Source organism: Ambystoma mexicanum, chromosome 2p, assembly GCF_040938575.1.
Source record: "Ambystoma mexicanum isolate Mex_15411 chromosome 2p, UKY_AmexF1_1, whole genome shotgun sequence".
NCBI classification, from domain to species: Eukaryota; Metazoa; Chordata; class Amphibia; order Caudata; family Ambystomatidae; genus Ambystoma; species Ambystoma mexicanum.
This window is the reverse complement of record NC_090923.1, coordinates 747,087,702-747,112,477: the sequence shown is the minus strand read 5'-3', so window position 1 is coordinate 747,112,477 and position 24,776 is coordinate 747,087,702. Positions and strand designations below refer to the sequence as shown.

At 45.4% G+C, this 24,776-nt stretch overlaps 1 protein-coding gene across 1 annotated transcript in view; it reads right to left on the bottom strand.

Moving 5' to 3' along the window:
• PRSS16 (serine protease 16) overlaps window positions 1-24,776 on the bottom strand; it is a 422,739-nt gene that overhangs the window by 342,570 nt on the left and 55,393 nt on the right. Inside the window, exon 2 of the mRNA XM_069644381.1 lies at window positions 3,034-3,221. Within this exon, the coding sequence (XP_069500482.1) occupies window positions 3,034-3,221 (188 nt within the window). The remainder of the gene's footprint in view (window positions 1-3,033; window positions 3,222-24,776) is intronic.

Genomic DNA, 24,776 nt, shown 5'->3' with positions numbered 1-24,776 from the left:
ATGTGATGACTTACAGATAGAATCTGAGGAAGTGTCTTTAGAAGGTTTTAAGGGTAAGGTTGGTGACCTATATGTAGAGTTGGAAAAAGGGTTCTCAGCATTTCTAAATAACAAGTTGCGATTTAGATAACTCGGTGGAGGTGGACATTGAGCTACCTGGAGAGTAATCTTCTGTACTCCCTGCCTCTTCCTCGTCTCAGTGGCCCACATATTCTCACTAGTGGGAGTTTGGACACTTGACACACCAACCTTACACATAGGTGGGAAATTAGGGTAACATACCATTAATGCATGGGGAACTGGGGGAAGCACCATTTACAGAAAAAGGAGGATATGTGGTTTCCTCCATTGATGTCTTCAAGTCTCCCTGAGAACTACCTCCCCTCAGGTGGGTCCACCCTCATATAGCCGTCCCCGGGATCACATAGCGGCTACCATCCTCTGGTCACATAGGAGGGGGGGGCCCAGGGAAACAAGTGATGACATCCTTGTCTTCATCATATACCACTGTAACCTACATCCAATCCCTTACCTGCACCAGTATCCAACGGCTTCATAGACTTCTTAGCACTCAGCATCACCTTCCTCGTTGTCTCTAGGTTCACCAAAACTCCTGACCTCACCCGAATACCCTTCACGCGGTCTCGTGAGTGCATCCCTTTTAGTCCCATGACCTTCTGGTTTATCCCCCTTCACATTGGTTTCTTGCTTCACCTGACCGTTCAGGCCAATCTAGTAGGCTTTCCTCCAGGACGGTAAATGGTTTTAAAAAGAAATCCCTTTGTCCTGCCCCTTTTCGTTCACTGGGGTTTCATGTAGTCTTGATGATCTGGGCCAGATGGTGTTTGATGCGTGTCCCTCCACCCATTCGCCTTAGGGGGCTATGATATGTGCTGGTAGGCAGAAAGCTGCAGTGGTACCAACAGTAGCAAGCAAATCGCACTTGAGGAGGGGGGGGGAAATCAGGTGCTGCCCTCCCCCATTCCATCACCCCACCTCAGGAGTAGGATTGGTTCTGGCATACACCCTGTACAAATGATACCATTGCCACCAACCTGTTTAGGCCACACTGATTAAGGGAGTTATGCCCTTCAAGTAAAAAGAAATGGAGGGGCGGGGTCAATGTTTCCATGCACTAGTAACCTCAATGCCTCAGTGAGATCTGATGCACATGTTGATGGTGTAGTTGGAAGTTCATAGCCTCACCTAAAGGTGTTGATGCATGCAAATCCGCTTTTGTCTCTCAAGAACAGGGTAAAGTAGTTAGAGAAATTATTATGCCACACCTAGATTACTGTAATGTCCTCTCGGTTGGTGCAAGTAACAGCAGACTGCAGGTACTCCAAAATGAAGCTGTGCGCATCATTTACGATATCCCTATAAAGAGAGCATGTTTCATATGCTAGGAAGAAACTCCATTGGCTAACTGTGTTGGCAAGAATAAGTTTCAAGTCCTTTTCTTTGTCCCACAGATGCCTTCATGGCAATGCCCCAGCTTACTTAAAGGAACAAATGAAACCTTCTAGGTGACTTCGTTCAAGCTTCAGTGGTCTGTTGACTGTTCCCAGGACCAATAAAATCAGAGGCCTTGAACGATCTTTCCCTGCCCATGCTGCCCAAGCTTGGAACACTTTACCGCTAGCACTTCACTTGGAAACACGCTACTAGAAGCATTTAGAAGCACACTTTTTGACCCTTATTCTGATCAGTAGTCGATTGGCTACCGATCTCTTTCTGAAAGTATATTGTGTATATGTAGCGTCCTGATGCTTGCGAGCTTTGGCTCTTTATAAATAAATTTTAAAAAAGGGAGATTGCAGTGCAACACAAAGTACAACAATGGAGGCAACCCACCCACATGTTCTCTAATCTCCTCCAAGCAATCTGACTGGCTGTGCAGTCCAAACCTAAGATCAGTCAACGGTTTCTGGGGTTGTTCTCCCCCATTCTGGGAAAACCGTTTTTTTTAAAGCAAGTACCAAGAGGAAAAGAGAAAGACTAAAAGACAATTGAAACTGTAGAGCCAGGCTCGTGGCCTGTGGAGTACTAAGACATTTGGACTGGGTCAGAAATGAACCACCATTTCCCGAACTAAGAGGGAATCCGTTTTCTAGACCAACTTCTAGGTTTCCTTTTTTGTGGGTAGGGACAGATACTCTGTTAGGTTTAGGTTTGGACAGAGGATGGATTTTAGTATTGTAAGACCTACCGACGAGCACTAGCTGCTTATCTTCTTTTCAGACTAGGGAAACCATAATTTGAGAAGTCGGGACAGGAGAGGCATTGTTTCCTTTAATAAAACTGATCACACTATATAGACCCAGGCACCATGCACCAAATGCAGCACCAGTGTAAATGAGACATCTACTGCTTGCAATTTCTTCAAGTCTTGAACATTGTAGTCTTTGGGAGAGAGCGTTGTAGATTTGGTAAAGAAATGAGTGAAAATCTCCCGGACGTCACCGGTGGATCGTGAAAAATAAGAATGGAGGTATGGGGGCATGTGTGGCTCCAGAAAATGTACAATGCCAGTGGCTGCCATGATGGTGCAACTGAGCTGGCCATAATGTTGCACCTACCTCACCTCGTGGCTATTTAAAGATGTTCAGGTGCAGATTGCGCCCGGGGCTATATCAAAAGATGTGGAATCGCTCCATAGGTCAATTTCAGATAGACACTGATCTAAGATTTAGAAGCATGTTCGCGACTCTTTAAGAAGATGTCGACGATTGTACATGGGTTTCAGTAGGGAATCCTTCCTTAAGCGAAACAGTGGTTGGATGTGCATCACAGAAGGAATCGACAGTCAGTGGGAGAAGACATTGTTGCCCAATCATGTGCTCTACACAATGCATGCAGTTAACTGGTTGAAATACATGGTCAAGAGTGCTCTTGATTTCAGGCTCAGGGAGGGCAGCATTCATCAGTAGACAGAAATTGAAAGATGCATTTAGCATTCATTTTTTTTTAGAATTATGCTTTGCTTAGTCGAATGTATGAAGAAAGAAAAACACAGGTGTAAAGTTGTCTGACCTGGTTATAGGTAGCATTGTTCCGGCGATTGAAGTGGTCCAGCGGCTGTTTGATGTAGCCCTCCACAGGCCCCGTCTCAGTCACTGCTGCCTCATGTAGGTGAAGTTTCCTCCTGTAGTAAACTTCTTTAAAAGATTGGATCTCCCGATACTGAAAGACCTTTTGCTTCATCAGGCGGAAATTCCTCCCTGTGGATGAAGAACATTACTTCAATGACCTTCCATTTTAAAAGAAGAAGGGCGCTGAATAAATGGTGTCCATTAAACTTGAATAAACGCGAGTGATATGGTCAGCAACCTAAGAAAATGTATCTTCCATGTTCACAAGATAAAAAAAATGCCAACATGGCCTTTCCCTGATCTGCAAGTACTGTCTAGAAGGACAGAGGAATGATGGGAGGAGGTCCAACCCAGGTCCAGTAACAGTAGGTTGGCAGTCAGGTCTTAATTTCATATTAATTCCCAAAGCATGACCTGCGTTACTTTAAAAAGTTGCTTACCTTCTTGTGGATAAGCTGCAAAAACACAACTGTAATTGCACACCATGAACAGATGCTCAGAAAGTTGCTAAATGCAAACCACGATCTAGCCAGAATTTCTGAAGGCGGAAGCTGGAGCTTTTGTAGACTATCTTCATTGCATCTTAAATTACAGATGTGACTATTACGTAACTTAATGCTGCACATTTCATCGACGTGTTTGGAAAGTCAAAAAGGGCTCCTGTGAGAATTTGAACATATGCATGCAGGTTCCACAAAGATCTCTGGCAATCTACATATATGTGCACTTTGCAACCCGCCCCAGTCTCTCACCAGTGATCTTCGTCATCCTTACTCTCGATGTATTATCCCACTGCCCGATGTATTATCCCACTGCCCCTTTTAGTACAGAGAGTGCTCAGTTGAATGGTAGCTCAGTTCAGACTATTTAAAGCCCATCTATACAAACATTCGGCAAATGCTTGATCATCTTCTATACAACAATAAACTGCATGCAAAATAACACAGATTCTAAAGCTAGTAATGCGCACAATAAACTGGCCACTTTTCTCACCCATCTGCTACATTGCTACTCTTTTTTTGTAAAAATAATATGTTCAAAGTCCTGCCATTGTTAGCATATATCATTTTACATTCCTGCATAGTTTTGTGAATACAGGATTGTGGGTACCAGAATGCAATACGATGTGTGCCTAAAAGCAAAGAGTGGTTGATTACCCCACAACTCCATTACTCCAGAATCACGAAAGCTAACTCTGGAACGAAAGAACCATTTACCATCCTCAGCCAATTAGAGTCCCCAGTTCCCCCACAAGAAACGTGCACTAAAGATACAACCTGGTGTGCAAATATGCAAAAAACGCTTCTTGACAAGATCTCTCAACTACAAACAAAAATAGCAACTAAAAAATCTCAGCTTGCCAGATGATATAAAATTCTTAGAGTCACAAGACTACCCACTAGTTCAATGCAGCCCATTCGAGTTTACCCCTGTCTCTACTCGAGAAGTAGAAGAAATAATAACCAGCCTCAAACCATTGAGATGCCAAGGAGACATTTGCCTGGCAACAATCATTAAAGAGGCTGCAGAGGATCTTGCGCCTTTCATTACCACATTTTTCAAAGCTTCATTGAAAAAAAAAAAAACTAACCTTGATCCTAACACACCTACTAATTATAGACCTACAACAGGGCCCTTCCTTTTAAAAATCCTGGACAGGGCAGCCTATTTGCAAATCCAGAAGCACCTGGAATCGAAACCTTCTTCTGGGCTAGAGACAATCAGACTTCAGACCAGGTCATGGAACCGAATCAGCCTTGAGCGATCTAAACACTCAAATGGACGAATTAAGTTAAGTTAGCCCTCCTCCTGTTACTGGATCTCTCCGCCAGCAGCTCATTTCTCAAATAAAGCAACCACGTGGATGCAATCATTCTTGGGCAATAGAACCATGAAGGTATTCGCACCCTCAGCAACAGCCGAACATGCCCCTGTCACTTGTGGAGTACCACAGGGCTCTTGCATCTCCCCTACTTTATATAACATATTTACTAAGCCCCTGTTTGACAATCTGGACAATTTGGATGTCACCTACACTAACTATGCAAATGACACCCAAATTCTCATCCCCATCTCAGGCGACTACAACAGCGACACCAAACTGCTCAATAAAATCTACCCAACTATACAAGCCTGGATGGCCATTCAAGGCTTATGCCTCAATGACAAGACAGAGATACTCCTCATCGAATCTCAGACCAAACTAAATAAACTGGACTGTCATTTCAAATCATTCATCATCACCGTATAGACATAAAAGTCTAAGGAAGTCAAGACCCTGGGAATCTACCTAGACTCACACTCGCTCTCACCAAACAAGTTGATGCTACAGCCTCGGCCACGGCTTACACATGCAAACGGATTAATGTCAGCAGGCCGTTTCTTATCCACTGAAAGCTACACCACCTCAGCAAGAGCCCGGATACTGTCCAAATTAGATTATTGCAATGCCCTTTACTTGGGGACCAACAATCGTATGTAAAAAAATTACTAACATTACAAAACAACGCACTGAGGACTGCTCTTATTATCCCTAAAACTCACCATATTTCTGCAGCTAGATGTAATGCCCACTGGCTACCAGTTCAAGATAGAATTGCATTCAAAACATTAGCTTTTACCCACAAATGTCTATCCAACTCAGCCCCTAACTATATCTCAGGAAAATTCACTAGAAACCAATCTGACAGACCCTACAAGATCTTCACTCACCCACTGCCTTAAATTTCCTAAATTCAAGCTACAAAAAGCAGGGGGAAACAGCTTTCGTGTATTAGCTGCTAAACTCCTTGCCAGTAGCGTTAAGAGCTGAAACCTCATTCTGGGGCTTTAGAAAAAAAAAGTTAAAACTTGGCTGTTCCCTCAAGAATGCACTTAAGCCATATGCACCTCAGCCCATGATGGTCACTTATATGTGGTCTAGAAAACGCGTTCCGGGTCACTTTTACAATGCACCTGTGATATAACCTGTAAAGTTGATATTCAATGTGATGATTCATGCCAGTTTCCTGCAACTACATCCTCTTGTAAGTAGTTTGCTTTTGCCTACTTGTAACCGTAACTGGAATGCAAGTTTACTTGAATGCGGCCAGATAGCTAAGGGTCAGGAGCACTCTACAAATGAACAAGTTAATAAATAAAAATAAACTTGCATGAAACAACTTGCGATCTTGTCCATTCAGCTGAATTGCTCTCAAGCTTTGGGCATACTCAGAAGAGCATGTGTGATAATGTCACACTTTTTTAATCATTTTTGATACAGGCATCCAGCTTGTTTTAATTAAGAACATAACAATCTTTTCTTACCTTGTAAGAGAAAACCGCACTCAATTATTGTAGTTATTTTTGGAGACGCAATCAAGGATTGCATGTCCGAAGTGTTTTAAAACAGTCTGCTTAGAGTTAGTGTCCGGAAATACACAGTATTTGAAAATCCTTTGCCAATCTAAAGAATGTTACTGTTGGGGGATCTGGGAGCCCCATCAGAAGGCGACCCCACATGACATTTAAACCACATCACAGGAAGTGGTGCCACATGGACTTTGATCCGTAAAATATCACTGCAGCCGACATCAGGTGCAGGATGAAGAACCATAATTTAACTAGGGTTCTGCATGGTTACTCGAGGGAATATGTCCAGGGCACGACCAGCAATGCACGGTAGATCCTGGGAAATGCAATAAAACGCTACTTCAGCCTGAAGTCTCTCTTTTATTTCTAAGATAAATCCCCTCTCAGGAGATTAGCCTTTAATTTTGCCAGGGTAGTGTCAGGATTGTGTTCCAGCAATTTTGGCTAATGCCTCCATACATTCCAACAGTCCATCTAGAGATGCTGTACGAGTCGCGGCTCTTGGACCTACCCATGGGTGAACATTTGTATGTGTTCCATGAAGCCCACATAATACTGATGTCCTACTACCATGGTGAAGGATCGTTTTATGACCTTTAACCATTTTGGTTGCAGATTATCAATGTATTCCTTGCTCAGAGCAGTTTACCAGAATCTTGAAAAGCAAGCGATGCCACTTATAATATATATATATATATATATATATATATATATATATATATATATATATATATATATATATATATATATATTATATACACACACATTTTTTAATCCAAAAAATAAAACAATTGCAGTGGTATACCCAACTGTCACCCTGGGGCAGCTTTACCCTTTCTGCGTGCATTTTTGGAAAAGGTGGTTTCTGCTGAGTTGCACCATTGGGTAACTGAGCAGAATTTCCTTGTCAGTCGGGTTTCTAGCCTGGCTGCAGCACAGAAACAGACATCCTTACTGGTCCTGGAGGATTCACGGTGTACTTAATGCTAGCAGAGGTGCTTGTTTGCTTCTTTTACTGGATTTCGGGAGCAATTGGTATGATTGACCCTGAGGAGCTCCTCGAGATACTTTAGCAGCGAATGGGCATTGGGTGGTGAAGGGGGAATAACAAATAACCATCCTGGATTGGTTTTGCCTAAGCTGGTTTGGTACGGCGCTAGCTGGTAAGAATGGCTCCCCATGCCTTTTGGGGCGTTCCAGAGGGCGATTCTATCTGCAGAGGATCAAGAGCTAGACGGTTTTGCATTTTTTAAGCAAACTATATAATGCTGAAATTCTTTTTTTTTTTGTTTTTTTAAGTATTCATCCTAGTTGTTCTATTCCTTCTTGGCTATCAGAGGCTTGTCCCTGTTGGCTCTTCGTCCTTCACTTTTTATGCCAAATCTTTCAGCTTCGCCTTGGATCCTTTTAGATCTCTTGGCCCTTGCATTAATGCACAGGTAAAATATGCAAGCTGCCATAGGTTTCCTTGAAAAGCGATTAAACCTTTTGTTTCTTCTCACTTTCTGCTTTTAGTTCAGGATTTAGTAATTTCACGAAGTGCCACTGATTCAGTTCTTGCCCAATCCCCACCCGCTCCCCTTGGAGCCGTCCTTCATGCAGAGGTTAGGTTGAAAGTTGGAGCAAGGTAGCTGCAGCAATTGGACTGGTTACCTCCAAGGACAAGAATCCAATTTAAGATCGTATGTTTGACCAATAACCCAGTCTACTCGAAAAACCCTTTTCATTTATTTATCTCAGTAGGTGGTCACACAGAACTGCTGTATGTCCTTCTGATATGGGAAATATTAAATTTGGGCTAGCGAACCACACAAAGATTTTGATCAGTATGCAGCACCAAATGCTCTCCTAGCTCATCAAGTCCATACCCATGATCTATGATACAAACTTAATTTCGTATTTGCGAATACACAAGTGTACCAAATGTGCAAATTATTCATTTACCATGGCAGATGACTACTGACTTGGTATGCAGAAGACACATGTGGGTCTGCACAAGGCCCAATGAGTGCCTACGGCCCTCATTTGTTAACAGATGAAAATTCAGGACTATTGAAACAGACCAGAGCTTTATGAAAGGTATACTAGTCATATCATGCATCGTTATATACATACTATTTTTGGGCCAGGAGGGAAGAATAGCTCTGGGGCAATGCGTTTGTCTGGGAAGCAAGACTAGGCAGAGCAGCCCAGGTTTGAATCAAGGACCTGCACGTATTTAATGCTTTATAAAAGATTAATTCATTTAACCGGATTTGAAAAGAAAAATTAAAGACTTAAGGGCCAACCATTGATTTGAGAAATCACTCTCCTTAAAAGATAACGTTTGGTTTTGGAAAAGCTAAAGTTTAGATTAACAGGCTCAATGAGGTTGCTACATTGTCAAATCCACTTAAAATGTTATAGTTGGCTACTGTTTTGTTGAAAATACATATCCCACCAAACAAATGAAAGAAGGTCATCAATATACAGGGTCGTTTTGGAGTTTTTAGAGCGTTGTCATCCATCAATCAGCCCCTTAGGCTAGCTTCCTCATGGTTTCTGTGATAATTTCACAGAAAATGGAAATGTAGCAAACCACAGATCAGTTGCCTTAATGTTCAACCAATCCTGTTTAAATAGGGATCTGGAGGAATCCATTTGAACAAACACTGGTTACACCCCCTCAAAAGCACAGAACTAGTTTAAAGAGATCTTGGGAAAACATGCAGGTATGTTTTGGGCAGGGAGGGTCAGACAGTGGGTAGCAACGGGCATAGGAAACAGCAATAGTTGCAGCTTATAGGAAGCACTTTCAGCCAAAACGTAAGAGAATGAGGATTGGAAATTGACATGTTCAGCTGGAGATACATCCAGAAAGTACAAGGCTACTTTGTATCACTGCAGTACACAGTAGAGTGCATAATAGTGAAAGAGATAGAGGTAAAGAGAAAGCCACACACACACAAAAGAGCAAGAAAGAAGGAGCGAGAATGAAAGAGATACAGTGAGTGCTTAAGGGATAGAGCAAATCAACGAGAGAGAGTCAAAGCGAAAGAGAGAGAGAGAGTCAAAGCGAAAGAGAGAGAGAGAGTCAAAGCGAAAGAGAGAGAGAGAGAGTCAAAGCGAAAGAGAGAGAGAGAGAGTCAAAGCGAAAGAGAGAGAGAGAGAGTCAAAGCGAAAGAGAGAGAGAGAGAGTCAAAGCGAAAGAGAGAGAGAGTCAAAGCGAAAGAGAGAGAGAGAGAGAGAGCGAAAGAGAGAGAGAGAGAGAGAGCGAAAGAGAGAGAGAGAGAGAGAGCGAAAGAGAGAGAGAGTCAAGGCGAAAGAGAGCGAGAGAGTCAAGGCGAAAGAGAGCGAGAGTCAAGGCGAAAGAGAGCGAGAGTCGAGGCGAAAGAGAGCGAGAGTCGAGGCGAAAGAGAGCGAGAGTCGAGGCGAAAGAGAGCGAGAGTCGAGGCGAAAGAGAGCGAGAGTCAAGGCGAAAGAGAGCGAGAGTCAAGGCGAAAGAGAGCGAGAGTCAAGGCGAAAGAGAGCGAGAGTCAAGGCGAAAGAGAGCGAGAGTCAAGGCGAAAGAGAGCGAGAGTCAAGGCGAAAGAGAGCGAGAGTCAAGGCGAAAGAGAGCGAGAGTCAAGGCGAAAGAGCGAGCGTCAAGGCGAAAGAGCGAGCGTCAAGGCGAAAGAGCGAGCGTCAAGGCGAAAGAGCGAGCGTCAAGGCGAAAGAGCGAGCGTCAAGGCGAAAGAGCGAGCGTCAAGGCGAAAGAGCGAGCGTCAAGGCGAAAGAGCGAGCGTCAAGGCGAAAGAGCGAGCGTCAAGGCGAAAGAGCGAGTGTCAAGGCGAAAGAGAGCGAGCGTCAAGGCGAAAGAGAGCGAGCGTCAAGGCGAAAGAGAGCGAGCGTCAAGGCTCAAGGCGAAAGAGAGCGAGCGTCAAGGCGAGAGAGCGAGTGTCAAGGCGAAAGAGAGCGAGCGTCAAGGCGAAAGAGAGCGAGCGTCAAGGCTCAAGGCGAAAGAGAGCGAGCGTCAAGGCGAAAGAGAGCGAGCGTCAAGGTGAAAGAGAGCGAGCGTCAAGGCGAAAGAGAGCGAGGGTCAAAGCGAAAGAGAGCGAGGGTCAAAGCAAGAGAGAGAGTCAAAGCGAGAGAGAGAGTGAAAGCAAGAGAGAGTCAAAGCGAGAGAGTCAAAGTGTGAGAGTCAATCCTTGCCTCTCTGTGGAGTGCACCGAGCAGCAGGGATCATATCATCAAGGAGCATTCAGGCTCCTTCTTTGAACTTAAAGTTTTATAAACAGGACACAATCAAGCCCTTCACCCCAGAAAACAACTTCAAATCTGCTGTCCAAGCCTTGGTCCTCTACCACCTGGATGGTGGCAATGGCCTTTTGGTAGACCTTCCAGTGATTACCCTGGCACCTGAGATGTGTCCTGCATACTGCAGCACGACTCAAACGACTTCACAAATTCAACCACATCATCCCAATCCTAATCGAACTGCACTGTCTCCCGATGCAATCCTAGATCATCTTCAAATCCTGCTGCTTCATCTACATGGATGTTGCCCTGAAGTCCCCAAGCTACCTCACTGAGAAACTCTCCGGAGGCCTACGATCCTCCAGATGAAGGACATGTTCAGACTTCCTCATCCCAGTAAACACCAGGCTCACCCCCTCACTTCTACAATTCCAGAAGGAGCTCAAGACCCTCCTCTTCAATGAATGGCCCCTCCCCAACACCTAGGTTCACACTGTCCACTCCCCACTCAACCTGAGAGTGGGTGATCTGCTTCCGCTGTTTCCTGTCCTTATTGCTTGTAGACCCTTTGCTACCAAACGGCCCTCCCTTCCCCCTCCACCATTGGATCTCCACTACCTTGTTTCTCTGCTTCCCTCACTGTGTTCTTCCCCCTATAAAGTGCTCCATTGCTTCCCGAAGCTAGGTTCGAGCTCAATAAACACCCTAATAATAACAATAATAATGATAATAACAATGAACATGAGCTGAGAGGTAAAACACCCAGGGAGAGAGGGTCTCCCACACCAGCTCACAGTTTCAAATGGCAATCACAGAACATACTATAAAACCCTTTGCCATGGGATGCTCTGTCTAAGGCTTACTGGTGATGTAATGATTAGCATCACCTGTAATCTGCCATTGCTCAACTGGATGATGATGATTACAGGAGGAGAACCAAGATACGATTCTTTATCCAAAATGCCTGCCAACTCGAGCTCACTTCCACAATCTCCCTGAATAACTAGAACTAACCTTTAATGCACCACTAAGCCACCGAAGTCTCAAAGTTCTGAAAGTCGGGGATGCCGGTCGCCTACTCACTGGTACTAATTGTACCAACCTGAAAAACTCATGTTTGAGATGGTGCCCTGCAAGTTCTCCAAACAATGTTCATTAAACCACTACGGTATTGTTGGTAGTCACGCACAGGGAAAATCAGTATCTGAAGCAGGCAGCATCTCAAGCTCATTGAAGTGACCTGGTCCTCAAATTAAGTCGGAGACAAGCTGATCTGGTGAAGACGTTACTTTTGATTATAATTTCATTTATAGGATATTGCAGATTCAGTATTTGATTAATTCATGTAACCAGGAAAAAACATCCACCAGCCCCTGTGCTTGGCAGGGCATCAACTGCCATCCTTCAAATCTCCAGCCTCAACGTTCCACTCCAACATTCTATCTCGGTGACATCAAGCCTACCCAGGACTGGTTATTTACATGGAGCCAGATCATTACACTCATTTACCCTTTATGTGAAGTGTTTCTAATTTCATAAATGCATTCGAGGACAGAAATATGCACATGGAATGGAGCTAACATTGTCATCTTCTAATTCTAAAAAGGAAGAGGGATATATATACCTACCCCAGGTGATGGTGAGCACAGTTTATTTGCTGGAGATCCGCAGCGAGTTTGTGTCGCGAGGATGGGGAGAAAAGCATGCAGTGTACATGTCATTTATGATGGGGAAAACAAACCACCACAACGCTTTGGTAGACCCCCTGCCCACCCCCCCTCCCCCAACAACAAAAAACCTTCATGAGTGCAAACAGTGGCATGAGAGGATGGAGCAACGCAGTGGATTTATAGTTGATGCTTTACGGAGATAAAATGCCAATTAGGGGCGTGGCGCTAAAAGGTCAAACATGTGGCATCTGAAGTGGCTACTATTAAAATACAATCAAATTAAGAGTTTGGATCTCATTAGATAAATAACCAATATTTACCCAATGCAGTACTTTTTTATGCACCCGTATGCCATCCCAAGTCGTAAGCACATAGTCTTTTTTTTACTATTAGAATTTAAACTACTATATATGTTTTTAATGTGACCTATTCAATCAAGCGGGTTTGACAAGTCCATTACGATGCGGCAGATCTTCTACACAGTGGCAAGAACCCGTGTTGCGCTAACACCAGATAAGCAATGGCATGAACAATAGAGGCTTATACAGGACTATTTGCACCAAAACCCTTTTTTTCCGTTTAAGAATTGCATGTTTATAAAGAGAAATGACTAGTGTGCAGACACATGTTTCACACCCTTCATGGCACTTTCTCAAGGTTTAGACATTGTGTAGTACATAAACATATGTGACCAGGGAAAAGGACAGGACATGTAATGGACTTGGCAATCACCCGGAGCAGTAACAAAATAAAAAAAGTGGGGTCTCTCTTCAGCTAAATCGAGCCACCTACAGCAATGCATTAACCTTCATAGAGCATGCCTCAAAGTAAATTGTTATTAGCACTAAAGGAGATATGATCGAAAGGCAGGGAATAGATGGGGAATCAGGGCCAAAAGAAAAAGGTAATGTGTAGAGATAAAAGTCAAGTTTAGAGGGTGCAGAGAAGTTCATGAATCTCATTGTACTGATTGAAGGTACAATTTTGCTACGACCATAAACTCTTGCACAAGGACCTTACAGACAATGGGAAATGATCAGTTGACTGGATAGTGATAAGGAAATCTTGGAGCGTAGGCCAGGGACGGTACATACATAACAATCATTAAGAGGACAGGATACATACAGGGTACCTGTACAAAGGGGAAGGGAGTAGGGTGTTAGGAGATCAAGTGGGAGGGGTTCTGTGGAATTAGGAAGAGGGAGCCACTCCAAAGTTGAGGAGGTGGAGCTTTGGGGACGATTGGAAGGAGTGAAGCATAGCTTTTGATGTGAGGAGGAAGGGAGTTTCAGGGCACAGAGGGAGAGGGGGCAGGAGGGAGAGGAGGCACAGGACAGGTGGGGGAAAGATTATTAAGAGTAGGGGTGTAATGGTACCTACAAGGAGAGGGCATCAGCAAGGTGTGTGTGTGTGGAGTGCTGGGGGAGGGGGGAGGGGAGTGCAAGGCCATGCAGAGATGTGAATACAAGTAGAAGGGGCTTGGGGAGTAATCTGGGTTTCATGGAGAGCCATCCCTCATGGAGTAAATATTTGGAGGTGGGGGACATTATAGGAGTGTACGGTTGTCAAACATTAGGACTTTGTAAAGCGGGAACAAGGAGAAACCCAGGAGGAGGCTGGCACAGAAGTCTAGGTGACCGATTACCAGGGGAATATGTTGCGTGAACCGTTTAATCAAACCTATCTAGACTGCAAAGTAAGAATTCCTACAGTAGCAAACTACAATTGTTGGTAGATCGACATAGCCGCTGCGCACATTACACAGGTACTATAGTGGATACACGTTGGTAGCTACATCCTATATATGTGTTGCTAATCTTTTCTTCAGAAGGATTGAGATGAAGAATAAAATGAGGTTATGCAACAAAAAGGATACCTGTGAGCAATGCATAAACGAGTTGGCGTGAAATTTGTTGACTCCTTGAATCTGGTAAATATTCAGTACAGTTCTGGTGGACACCCTGAAGGATAGGCGGCAATAAATGCTATATGGCTGTACTATAACAAATATATTAGGTCAGGTGTGTGTGGCACACTTTACTTTCCTCTTGAGAGCACCGCAACAGCGGGACACCACACAATGTATGCAGAGATCTCAAGTGAAAGACAATGGGTACAGGCGGTTTCTCTCTCGGGCTGCAACAAAGAAAAGGAGTGCTTAGATGGAATCCCACAACCAAGCAATCATACATTTTAGGAAAAAACGAGCTAACAGCCACCTACCTTGAGTAAATGTGAACTGAAGAAAACAGGAGAACCTAATCTGTACCCCTTCCTGAAATCTACCCAACGTGACCAGAGGCGACCCCGGTCCCCCCCCCCGGACGAGGCATGGCCAAACTGAGCCAAGAGAAGTTGCAAATGGCGCTAATCCCAGACAGCGCAGGGATGGAACTACTGGAATGATGGAAGTACACAAGGAAGCTCAAAATACATTAAAAAAGATGGGCCCAACAAACACACCACACCAACAAACGTCCAACAGAGGCACAGGAAGCAGGACAGGGAATCCTAAGAAGAACGAGGTCCAAAGGGGAAGAATCAATTCCAATCATCTTCTGGAAAGGGGAACACTCTCAAAGAAATGAGGCGAGTAAATTAGTTGGTAGGTAGCCTCGCCAGTCCCAATGGAACAGTGATGGCCAAAGTCACAGGAACATACAAAACCAAAGGGTAACCCAAACGAGATCCAACATGCCACGGTCGATAGCCCAGAATACCAAGTTGACATAGAAAAGAGAATGCTACTCGCGGCATTTGGATGCGTTGTGGAGCGCCATGTCCTCGTCTGCTGCAGTAATCTAGCAGGATAGGAAGGCTTGGAACGGTGCACGAGATGTCCCCATTTTGAGTGCAACATAACACCTGGAGGTCCTGGCAAGTGTAATAAGAGAAGAGCAGACTCGGCCCAGACACCAAGGTAACTGCTAGGCGTCCAGCCGCTGTGCTCGGATAGTGCAGTTTCCAGGGCACCTCACCGGAAGTACATGGTGGGTGGAATGGTATTGTCGTAGCAACAGAGGTGCATCTATGTTGTGTGAAGGTTCTCAAGTGCATTCCCCTGGGCCATATCCATTACAATCCATCAACAGGTAGCATCACATATTTCTGATTCAGGAATCCAGGATGACCTGAATTTGGTACTCCCCCCCCCCCCCCCCTCCCTTCCTCCCTTCCTCTCCCTCCTTTCCTCCATGATAGGAGGATGGTTCAGTAGTAGGTGAGTGGTCTGGGGATGCTGCCATGGAATACTGGATGCACCTGCCGCTTTGAAGGAATTTACAATTTGACCAGGATTTAAGACCTGTAGGGCCCCAATATAGGATAGGAGCAATTTATATGTTCCCTGAATGTTCAGATGTTGGTAGACAACCAAGAACCAGGGTGGTAAACTGGCACTTTGACTTTGGCTCTATGATGATCCGCTAGGGATTTGGTTGCCTTTTTGGCCACAAACAAATGTTGACCAACTGATTTGTGGATTTCAGTGATCTGCTTAACGCTATTCTCAGTGGCTGGACTGTCTAGGGATACGATTGTTTCCACGGGTAGTGAGCGTGTAGGTTGCTCATAAATGACATAAAACGAGGAGCAGCCAACTGAGGTATGGAATTAATTGTTCTATGCAAATTCGGCAGCTTCAAGGATGATATCCAAGAATCTTAATACTGGAGGGATAGGCATTTTAGGTACTGTTCAAGGGTGGCATTAGCCCTCTCGGTTTGACAGTCTGTGGATGGTATGAAGAGTACCAGGAATCGATGCCCAACAATGCTGTACAGGGCGGCCAAAATCGAGATGTGAACCGAGCTCCCGTATCAATTTCAGAAGGGAGCCAACCAGGTACAATTGTTAAGAAGCCAGGGGAAGATAGTCATTTCCCCTGGTTTTCAGATGGAAGAAGAAAACCCTTATTTGATGTGCAACTTTTTTGGAACCTCATATCAGGAGAAAGAAGGCATTCTCCTGGAATGGAAATTTGAGTTGTTGAGACTTTAGTTTGAAGTGTAAGAGACAGAGATAGGATTTGATACACAACTGTGGACTTTAAAGTTACAGACATTCTGACAGACCCATTAGTATTTTAGTTCTGACAGGAAAACCCCTCTTAAGAGTTAGGGAAAGATAGCCAAATGAAAAGCAAAAGAAATCCTAACAGCCCCAAACATGTCACCTGTGCATCACAGTCTCCCCTTCTGCTCCCTTACAGAACGTACAATAGATAAGAAATCACATTTGATGCGAAGCAGTGAGCTTCTTACAATGGGGCGAGTTTGAGGGACATTCTGACCAGGTTGTGGAGGGGGGTAAATGGAACACTCACCAGGGACAATACATAAGTGGACATACATAGATTAAGGACAACCAACATTGGACATTTTTAAGTGCAGCTAGGCGGCACGGCCACCTGTGCTTGGGATGTAACCATGATGGGTGAAGTGCTAGAGTGGAGGCAGAGGAAGTGAGGGACAGAGGCAAGGGAAAAATGTTAGCTAGCAGGAAGATGAGAGGTAGGTTAAGAGGGTAACTCAGAGGCGAGGAGGTAGGCTTTTAGTTTGTTTTGAATAAATCCATGTGGACTGTTTCTCGGATTTCTGGGGAAGAGAATTTCATGCAAGTGGAGCAAGAAGAGAGAAAGAGCGCAAGCGAGAGGAAGCACAGGGAGAGAAAAGTGACAGAGCGTAGATTACGAGAAGTCTTGTAGCATTGGATGGATACGAATAGATACAGTGGATAGATTTGAGAACCAGAAGAAGAAATTTAAATCTGGCCCCGTTTTGAGAGTCACGGGCAGGCCAAACATTATAAGGCGTGAATGCTGTAATGCCGATGTTTGATCATGTGCAAAGCGTGGACTGGGGTTGAGTTAGCAGGGCTGGACACTGCGATAACGGCTGGCAACCGCCACAGGGTTTGTGTATGAGAGGTTATCAGTGATTGATGTGTGTTAGGTGGTGTGTCGCCATGTCAACAGCCGGCATCCGCTTGATGTTTCGGAAAGAGTAAGGCTGCTGCTTATGAAAGAGGCTATGATAATGGCCATGAGGCGGGGAAGAGGATTTCAAGTTATAAATGGGAATAGCCAGGTTTTTAACACCTTTCTGAAAGAAAGGTGGATATCAAAGCGGCAGATGGGGAGAGGAAGCGAGTTCCAGATAGCAGGGGCTTGGATGGAGCAAGAGGTTCCTCTCAATCTGGTGGAGTTGTAATGGGGATAGCGAGGAGAAGAGCAGAGGTTTCTGGTGGCTCGATAGCGTACGAGTTTATCCTGAAGGAATTTGGGTCCAGTGTTGTGGAGGGCACGGTGAGTGATGCAAGGTAGTCCATCAGCCGATAGGAAGTCAGTGTAGCACTCTATGAGTGCGGGGCTGATATGTTCTCTAGGTGAGAGGCCAATGAAGAGACTTCCATTCTTTGGAGTTTACTGAGGTGGAATGCTGGGGCGCCTTGATGGAAGCAGTTTGCATAATCTATGCGGTAGAGGATGATGGCAAGGATAGCAGAGATAAATGCTATATGGCTGTACTATAACAAATATATTAGGTCAGGTGTGTGTGGCACACTTTACTTTCCTCTTGAGAGCACCGCAACAGCGGGACACCACACAATGTATGCAGAGATCTCAAGTGAAAGACAATGGGTACAGGCGGTTTCTCTCTCGGGCTGCAACAAAGAAAAGGAGTGCTTAGATGGAATCCCACAACCAAGCAATCATACATTTTAGGAAAAAAAGAGCTAACAGCCACCTACCTTGAGTAAATGTGAACTGAAGAAAACAGGAGAACCTAATCTGTACCCCTTCCTGAAATCTACCCAACGTGACCAGAGGCGACCCCGGTCCCCCCCCCCGGACGAGGCATGGCCAAACTGAGCCAAGAGAAGTTGCAAATGGCGCTAATCCCAGACAGCGCAGGGATGGAACTACTGGAATGATGGAAGTACACAAGGAAGCTCAAAATACATTAAAAAAGATGGGCCCAACAAACACACCACACCAACAAACGTCCAACAGAGGCACAGGAAGCAGGACAGGGAATCCTAAGAAGAACGAGGTCCAAAGGGGAAGAATCAATTCCAATCATCTTCTGGAAAGGGGAACACTCTCAAAGAAATGAGGCGAGTAAATTAGTTGGTAGGTAGCCTCGCCAGTCCCAATGGAACAGTGATGGCCAAAGTCACAGGAACATACAAAACCAAAGGGTAACCCAAACGAGATCCAACATGCCACGGTCGATAGCCCAGAATACCAAGTTGACATAGAAAAGAGAATGCTACTCGCGGCATTTGGATGCGTTGTGGAGCGCCATGTCCTCGTCTGCTGCAGTAATCTAGCAGGATAGGAAGGCTTGGAACGGTGCACGAGATGTCCCCATTTTGAGTGCAACATAACACCTGGAGGTCCTGGCAAGTGTAATAAGAGAAGAGCAGACTCGGCCCAGACACCAAGGTAACTGCTAGGCGTCCAGCCGCTGTGCTCGGATAGTGCAGTTTCCAGGGCACCTCACCGGAAGTACATGGTGGGTGGAATGGTATTGTCGTAGCAACAGAGGTGCATCTATGTTGTGTGAAGGTTCTCAAGTGCATTCCCCTGGGCCATATCCATTACAATCCATCAACAGGTAGCATCACATATTTCTGATTCAGGAATCCAGGATGACCTGAATTTGGTACTCCCCCCCCCCCCTCCCTTCCTCCCTTCCTCTCCCTCCTTTCCTCCATGATAGGAGGATGGTTCAGTAGTAGGTGAGTGGTCTGGGGATGCTGCCATGGAATACTGGATGCACCTGCCGCTTTGAAGGAATTTACAATTTGACCAGGATTTAAGACCTGTAGGGCCCCAATATAGGATAGGAGCAATTTATATGTTCCCTGAATGTTCAGATGTTGGTAGACAACCAAGAACCAGGGTGGTAAACTGGCACTTTGACTTTGGCTCTATGATGATCCGCTAGGGATTTGGTTGCCTTTTTGGCCACAAACAAATGTTGACCAACTGATTTGTGGATTTCAGTGATCTGCTTAACGCTATTCTCAGTGGCTGGACTGTCTAGGGATACGATTGTTTCCACGGGTAGTGAGCGTGTAGGTTGCTCATAAATGACATAAAACGAGGAGCAGCCAACTGAGGTATGGAATTAATTGTTCTATGCAAATTCGGCAGCTTCAAGGATGATATCCAAGAATCTTAATACTGGAGGGATAGGCATTTTAGGTACTGTTCAAGGGTGGCATTAGCCCTCTCGGTTTGACAGTCTGTGGATGGTATGAAGAGTACCAGGAATCGATGCCCAACAATGCTGTACAGGGCGGCCAAAATCGAGATGTGAACCGAGCTCCCGTATCAATTTCAGAAGGGAGCCCAACACATGCTTAAGAAGGGTTTTGACAAAAAAGGAGCCGTGGATATCCCTTGGCATGGCATGAAATGGGGCCCTTTGAGTAGTGATGGATGGCTTCCCAAATGGCGTTTAACAGCTTTCACTCTGGGGAGCTCCACAACGAAGTCCATAGTGGTAAAAAACCAGAGCTTGCGCAGGACGCATTGGTTGAATGAAGCCCATTGGTTTTTCGGATGGCTGCTTGCATTGCACACAAATGGCAACATTGATCATCTGTCTTTCTGAAAGGTAGGCCACCAGCATCACGGTAGTCTATGGCATTGCACTGTCCCAGGCGTGAGGAGACTTTAGAATCGCGACACCATTAAAGCGCCTGCTGAGGGTCCTCATCTATGGGAATGTATAGGCGTTTCTGGATGTACGGTGGGCGGACTATCATTGTGGCGTTTAGGGCTTCCCCTTCTGCACGGTATGTATGGACCAGTCCTGTGTATGTGTGGTCAATTCTGGCACTGGGGTGCATACACAGACCCCCTTACTATAAAAAGGAAAGATGTTCTCATCATTGCTTTCTTTAAGCGTTCTATCGATTTGCCAAAATAAGGCATCTGCTTTGCCATGTTCCACCCCAGGAAGGTATGTTACTATAAAATCGAACTGAGCAAATACAGATGCCATCTGGCTTGCTTTGCACTGTTACAATTCATTGAGGCAAGGGCTTCCAAATTCCAGTGGTTGGTACACACGGTCACAAGATGCCTTGCACCCACTAGGTGGTGCCACAATTCTTTGGCTCGTATTGCTAGTTCTCTTTTCATCATTATATAGTTCTGCTCTGCGGGTGGCGGCATTCTTGAAAAGAAAGTGACAGGATCCAATTATGTAGTTGGGCATACCAGTGACAGGATCGCCTGAGAAGAACAGCTCATGAATTAGCTTCCACAAAAAAAGGCAATTGGGGGTTCGAGTGTTGCAGTACCAGAGCTAATGTAAAGACCTGCTCAATACACCAAAAACGGCTTTTGTTACTTCTGTCCATACAAATAGCCCAGTGGATCTAGTTAAGCAGACCAGTGGGATTACGACAGAGGAAAAAGAGCTGATGAAACACCTGTAGAAATTCCCAAACCCTGAGCAGGATTGCAGAATCTTGGAGGAAGTAAGCAGCGGCCAATCCGATAAGGCCTTTACCTTGGTTGTAATCATTTGTATCCCCTTAGGTGTCAGCATGAAACCAAGAAAGTCCCCTTCAGCGGCATGGAATGTCCATTATTCCATTTGGGACTACAAAGAATGTTCTCCAAGTCTTGGTAGGATGGAGCGAACATACTGTTCATATGAATCAGAGAAAATCAGTATATCATCATTCTAAATAGAAGATGACAAAGTGGTCTATCAGATCTCCAAAAATGTCATTCATAAACCGCTCGATGGTCGCCGGGGGCTGCAAAGTCTGAAAGGCATAACCGTGTATTGGAACAGCCAGAATTGGGTTTTAAATGCGGTCTTCCATTCATAACCCTCTCTCATTTGTACCAAACAGTAGGCTCCCCTGAGATCCAACTTTTTGTGCATCACAGTGGCCCTCAAACGGCTCAAGAAAACCAAAATCTGAGGGAGTTGGTAACTTTAAAAAATGTTTCTTACAGAAGCCGCTTTCAAGGTCCCCATGTCTATGCAGGGACGAAGGCCCCAATCCTTAATGGGCATAAAAAGAGAGGCCGCTGGGGGAACATGAAGATGGGATAAAGCCTCTCGTAAGTATAGTACTTCTTCCTTTGGGGTTGGAAATACACCCTTTCATACCGTACCGTTGGTCCCTAATAACAAATGAACAGAGCAGTCTTACAATCTGTCGGGTGGCAGCTTCCTGGCTTGTCGTTTATCGAACATGTCACGAAAGTCATGGGACTCCGCTTGTAGAGGCAGAATGACACTTATGGTTACCGCACCTACTGCATGGATACTAGACAGGAGGGCTTGACAAGCAGAGTCCAGATCTGTGATGCCTGCCAGACAGTTTGTTACAATACAACAAAAGGTCTGTTGTGTCTAAGACTGTGTCTAAGACTGATGTCTTAGACACTGTGGCGGATCAGAAGGAAGACGCAGACTCTTTGAGGACATTTCAGAACAGTGCTTATTAAATAACAGGAATACGGCCCAACTTTCCCTATACTATGGGGTATTCCCTAATAAGGTGCTCGTCAGAAAGAATACGTCCATAGTCAGAATATATATATGATCAAGCGGTGAGGAAACCGGAAAACGCGTAAACTCTGCTATGCAAGGGCCATATGTTTTGGGAGAACCACGATGTTAGTGGATTTTTATGAGCCATATGCTGTGCATTTTTAACTAATAAAGAATACCTTTTTTTGATACTGAACACCGGTTTCCTAGAGTAATACCGTTTGACTGGGGGAGTGCTTTCCATGGACTGCAGAGGACACAGTCTTGTATATAGAGAGATAGAGAGAAAGGGAGATAGAGAGATAGATATATGCATATGTCCAGGACACGGCACGTGCAGCATTCTGCTTTCGGGTTGCAAGCAGTGTCGAAAATTGCGGGTTTCCTCCATCATGGGACTTCCCTTGCTGACATTCACGACCCCTCTCTCCACTCGTTGCAGTATTTCTCTTTGGGATAGCTTCTTCGTCTTAGGTAAATGGAACTCTCCATTTAAAGGGGCATGCATTGCTTCTTGCTGACTGTAACCAATGGCTGTTCGCTCTGTATACAAATCTTGGTATGATATTTCAAAGGGTTTTAAAATGGGATATCCTTTTGGGAGTTCTCCATAGGAACGGGGTCTTTCTCTCCAAAGGGTGTCTCTCCCGGTGAGGTCCCACTTGCTTCAACCACTATGGAGGGTGTTGCAAAGCGGGCTCACCTCCCTAGCCTCACAAGGGGGGCTCCTCCTTGGCGGGAAGGGACGAATTCCCAAGATTCATCACACCACCCAATCTATGACAAGGTTATGGTGTTGCAGCTAGGACGCTCCTAATATAATGCTAAACCTATGAGCGGCTAGGAGATAACACCTTATCCTTTCACAGTGTCCCTAAACCGTGGCCATGATCAGAGACGAGTGCAGTCCCATCAATGATTTGTACCTTTTATGATTGCTTTATGGGAACTACTGGGACACTCAGTTAATGGGCATAATCAATATCCATTTTAGTACCAGTGGCCCCAGAATGCACCATGGCGGGAATATGTATTCATGCATGCGTGCGACTCAACATCACGTCCAAATCCACTTGCAAGAATGCCAAATTGGTGGATGGGTTGCCTGGTGGGCCCAACTAAGGAGAAGCCAGAGCGTTTCCCCGATCTCTTTCTGGGTCTTTTGGAACACGTTCGGATTGACAATAAAATAAACGAGATTCATGTTGCGTCTTCATTCACGTTCCACCTGAGACAATGGACCTCGGATGAGGGCTATATGCATGGGTTCAGACTTGAGAGGGGTGGTGGCATTTTTACTGAGGAAAGAATATTGGTTTGTTTTTGCTCACTCTGCCTTTCAGCCTTTCGGGCATCAAGCTATAAAAAACTAAATCCAAGCAATCAGGAAAAGCAGAAGGAACACAGGGCACTAATGCGAGGAGATCTTTCAGGGCAACAGAGAGCCCTTTGCCAGAAAACAAAAAATCTGTGTATTTTACCATTTAGTCTCGGCCAGCAATTGGTTAAAACGGTTGACAGACATGCAAGAGTAAATCCATACAGGTCCAGCAATTCTAGAGCAGTCGCTTGGGCAAGTGTCATGAATTAAACTCTTAGTTCATGGCAGCCAGCAGGGCATCAAAATCATACGGGACTGGGCCATTTGCTTACAGCAACTTATTGGCTCAAGCAGCAGCCTCTCACCCCAGATAGTCCAATACAAAAACAGATTTGGTGCCATCAGGAAAGGCCGACGGGTGGCACACAAAAAAAAAAAAATCACAAATCACTAGGTGTCGTCACTTCTCCCCACTTGCGAGCTGCGTCCTATGAGGCTATGCTGGTGAGGCCACTACCAGATATTCCCCCCGAGGGGTGGTATAATGCGGGAGGCCCTCGTGGGGAAGGACTTCCCTCCTGAGGACCAGGACGACCACCTAGGGTGCAGTCCCGCCAAGACTGTCACACCCAAACATTCCCTAGCCCTCCCTCCCATACCAAACACCTCCCCCGAGAGCAAACCCATGTATTATTACAATTGTTTAAATACCATCAGTATAGAAACTACTGGGATTAGGAAGAGTATCAGAGAATTTAAGATCATTCCGACCTCCGAGTACTGAGAAGAGGTGACCCCAAGGAACTATGAAGAGTGCTCCATGGAACTGGAGGAGCCATTCTAGTGCTCCACAGTGTCCACTTACACAATATAAAACCGGACAAAGGACCAAACATGGAGAACAGCCCTGGAAGCATCGCATCCCAGTAGAGAGCCTGGCTGGTAAGCCACAGAGAGCGGAGAAGCAGTGAGACGCGAACAGTTGGAATCCTGAGGACAGAGGAAGCTGTCGGAAGTGAAAGAAAAACCTGCCCGGTACCTGAGGAAAGAAACTGCCAACAGCTGCCGGCGCTGAGAGGAACAGTGACACTACCTTGAGGAGGTGGACCGACGAGTCCCTAAAGAGTGTCGAGACCATAGGCAGCGGGAGTCTGTATAACAGCCGGAAGAACTGGACAGAGCAGGTATGGCAAGCCAAGCCGACGAGATGCCCACCTCAGCCCCAGGGAGTTCCGGACATGCGCTACGAGTCCCAACAAGGTAACGGGAGGCACGGATGTACCAGGGGGGGCACAGGGGTGACGAGAGCTGCTTGGCCCCTGGCTTGAAACCAGTAATATGAACATTGAAATTAGGGTCGGGGATCCCAACAGTAAAGCAGGCAATTTGTGCATCAGAGGAAATCTTCCTTGTGTCGGTGGTAGGTAAATAACCACTGGCCACCAGTGAAGGGTCAAGGACCCCACCAATAGAGAGCTGAATACCAGAGGACATTTTCCCCAGGTCAGTGGGGAAGAAGAACCCCCTTAGAGCAATATAAGGGTCTGGGACCCAAAGCAAGAAAGTAATATGAGCCATCTTCCTCGTAGCATTC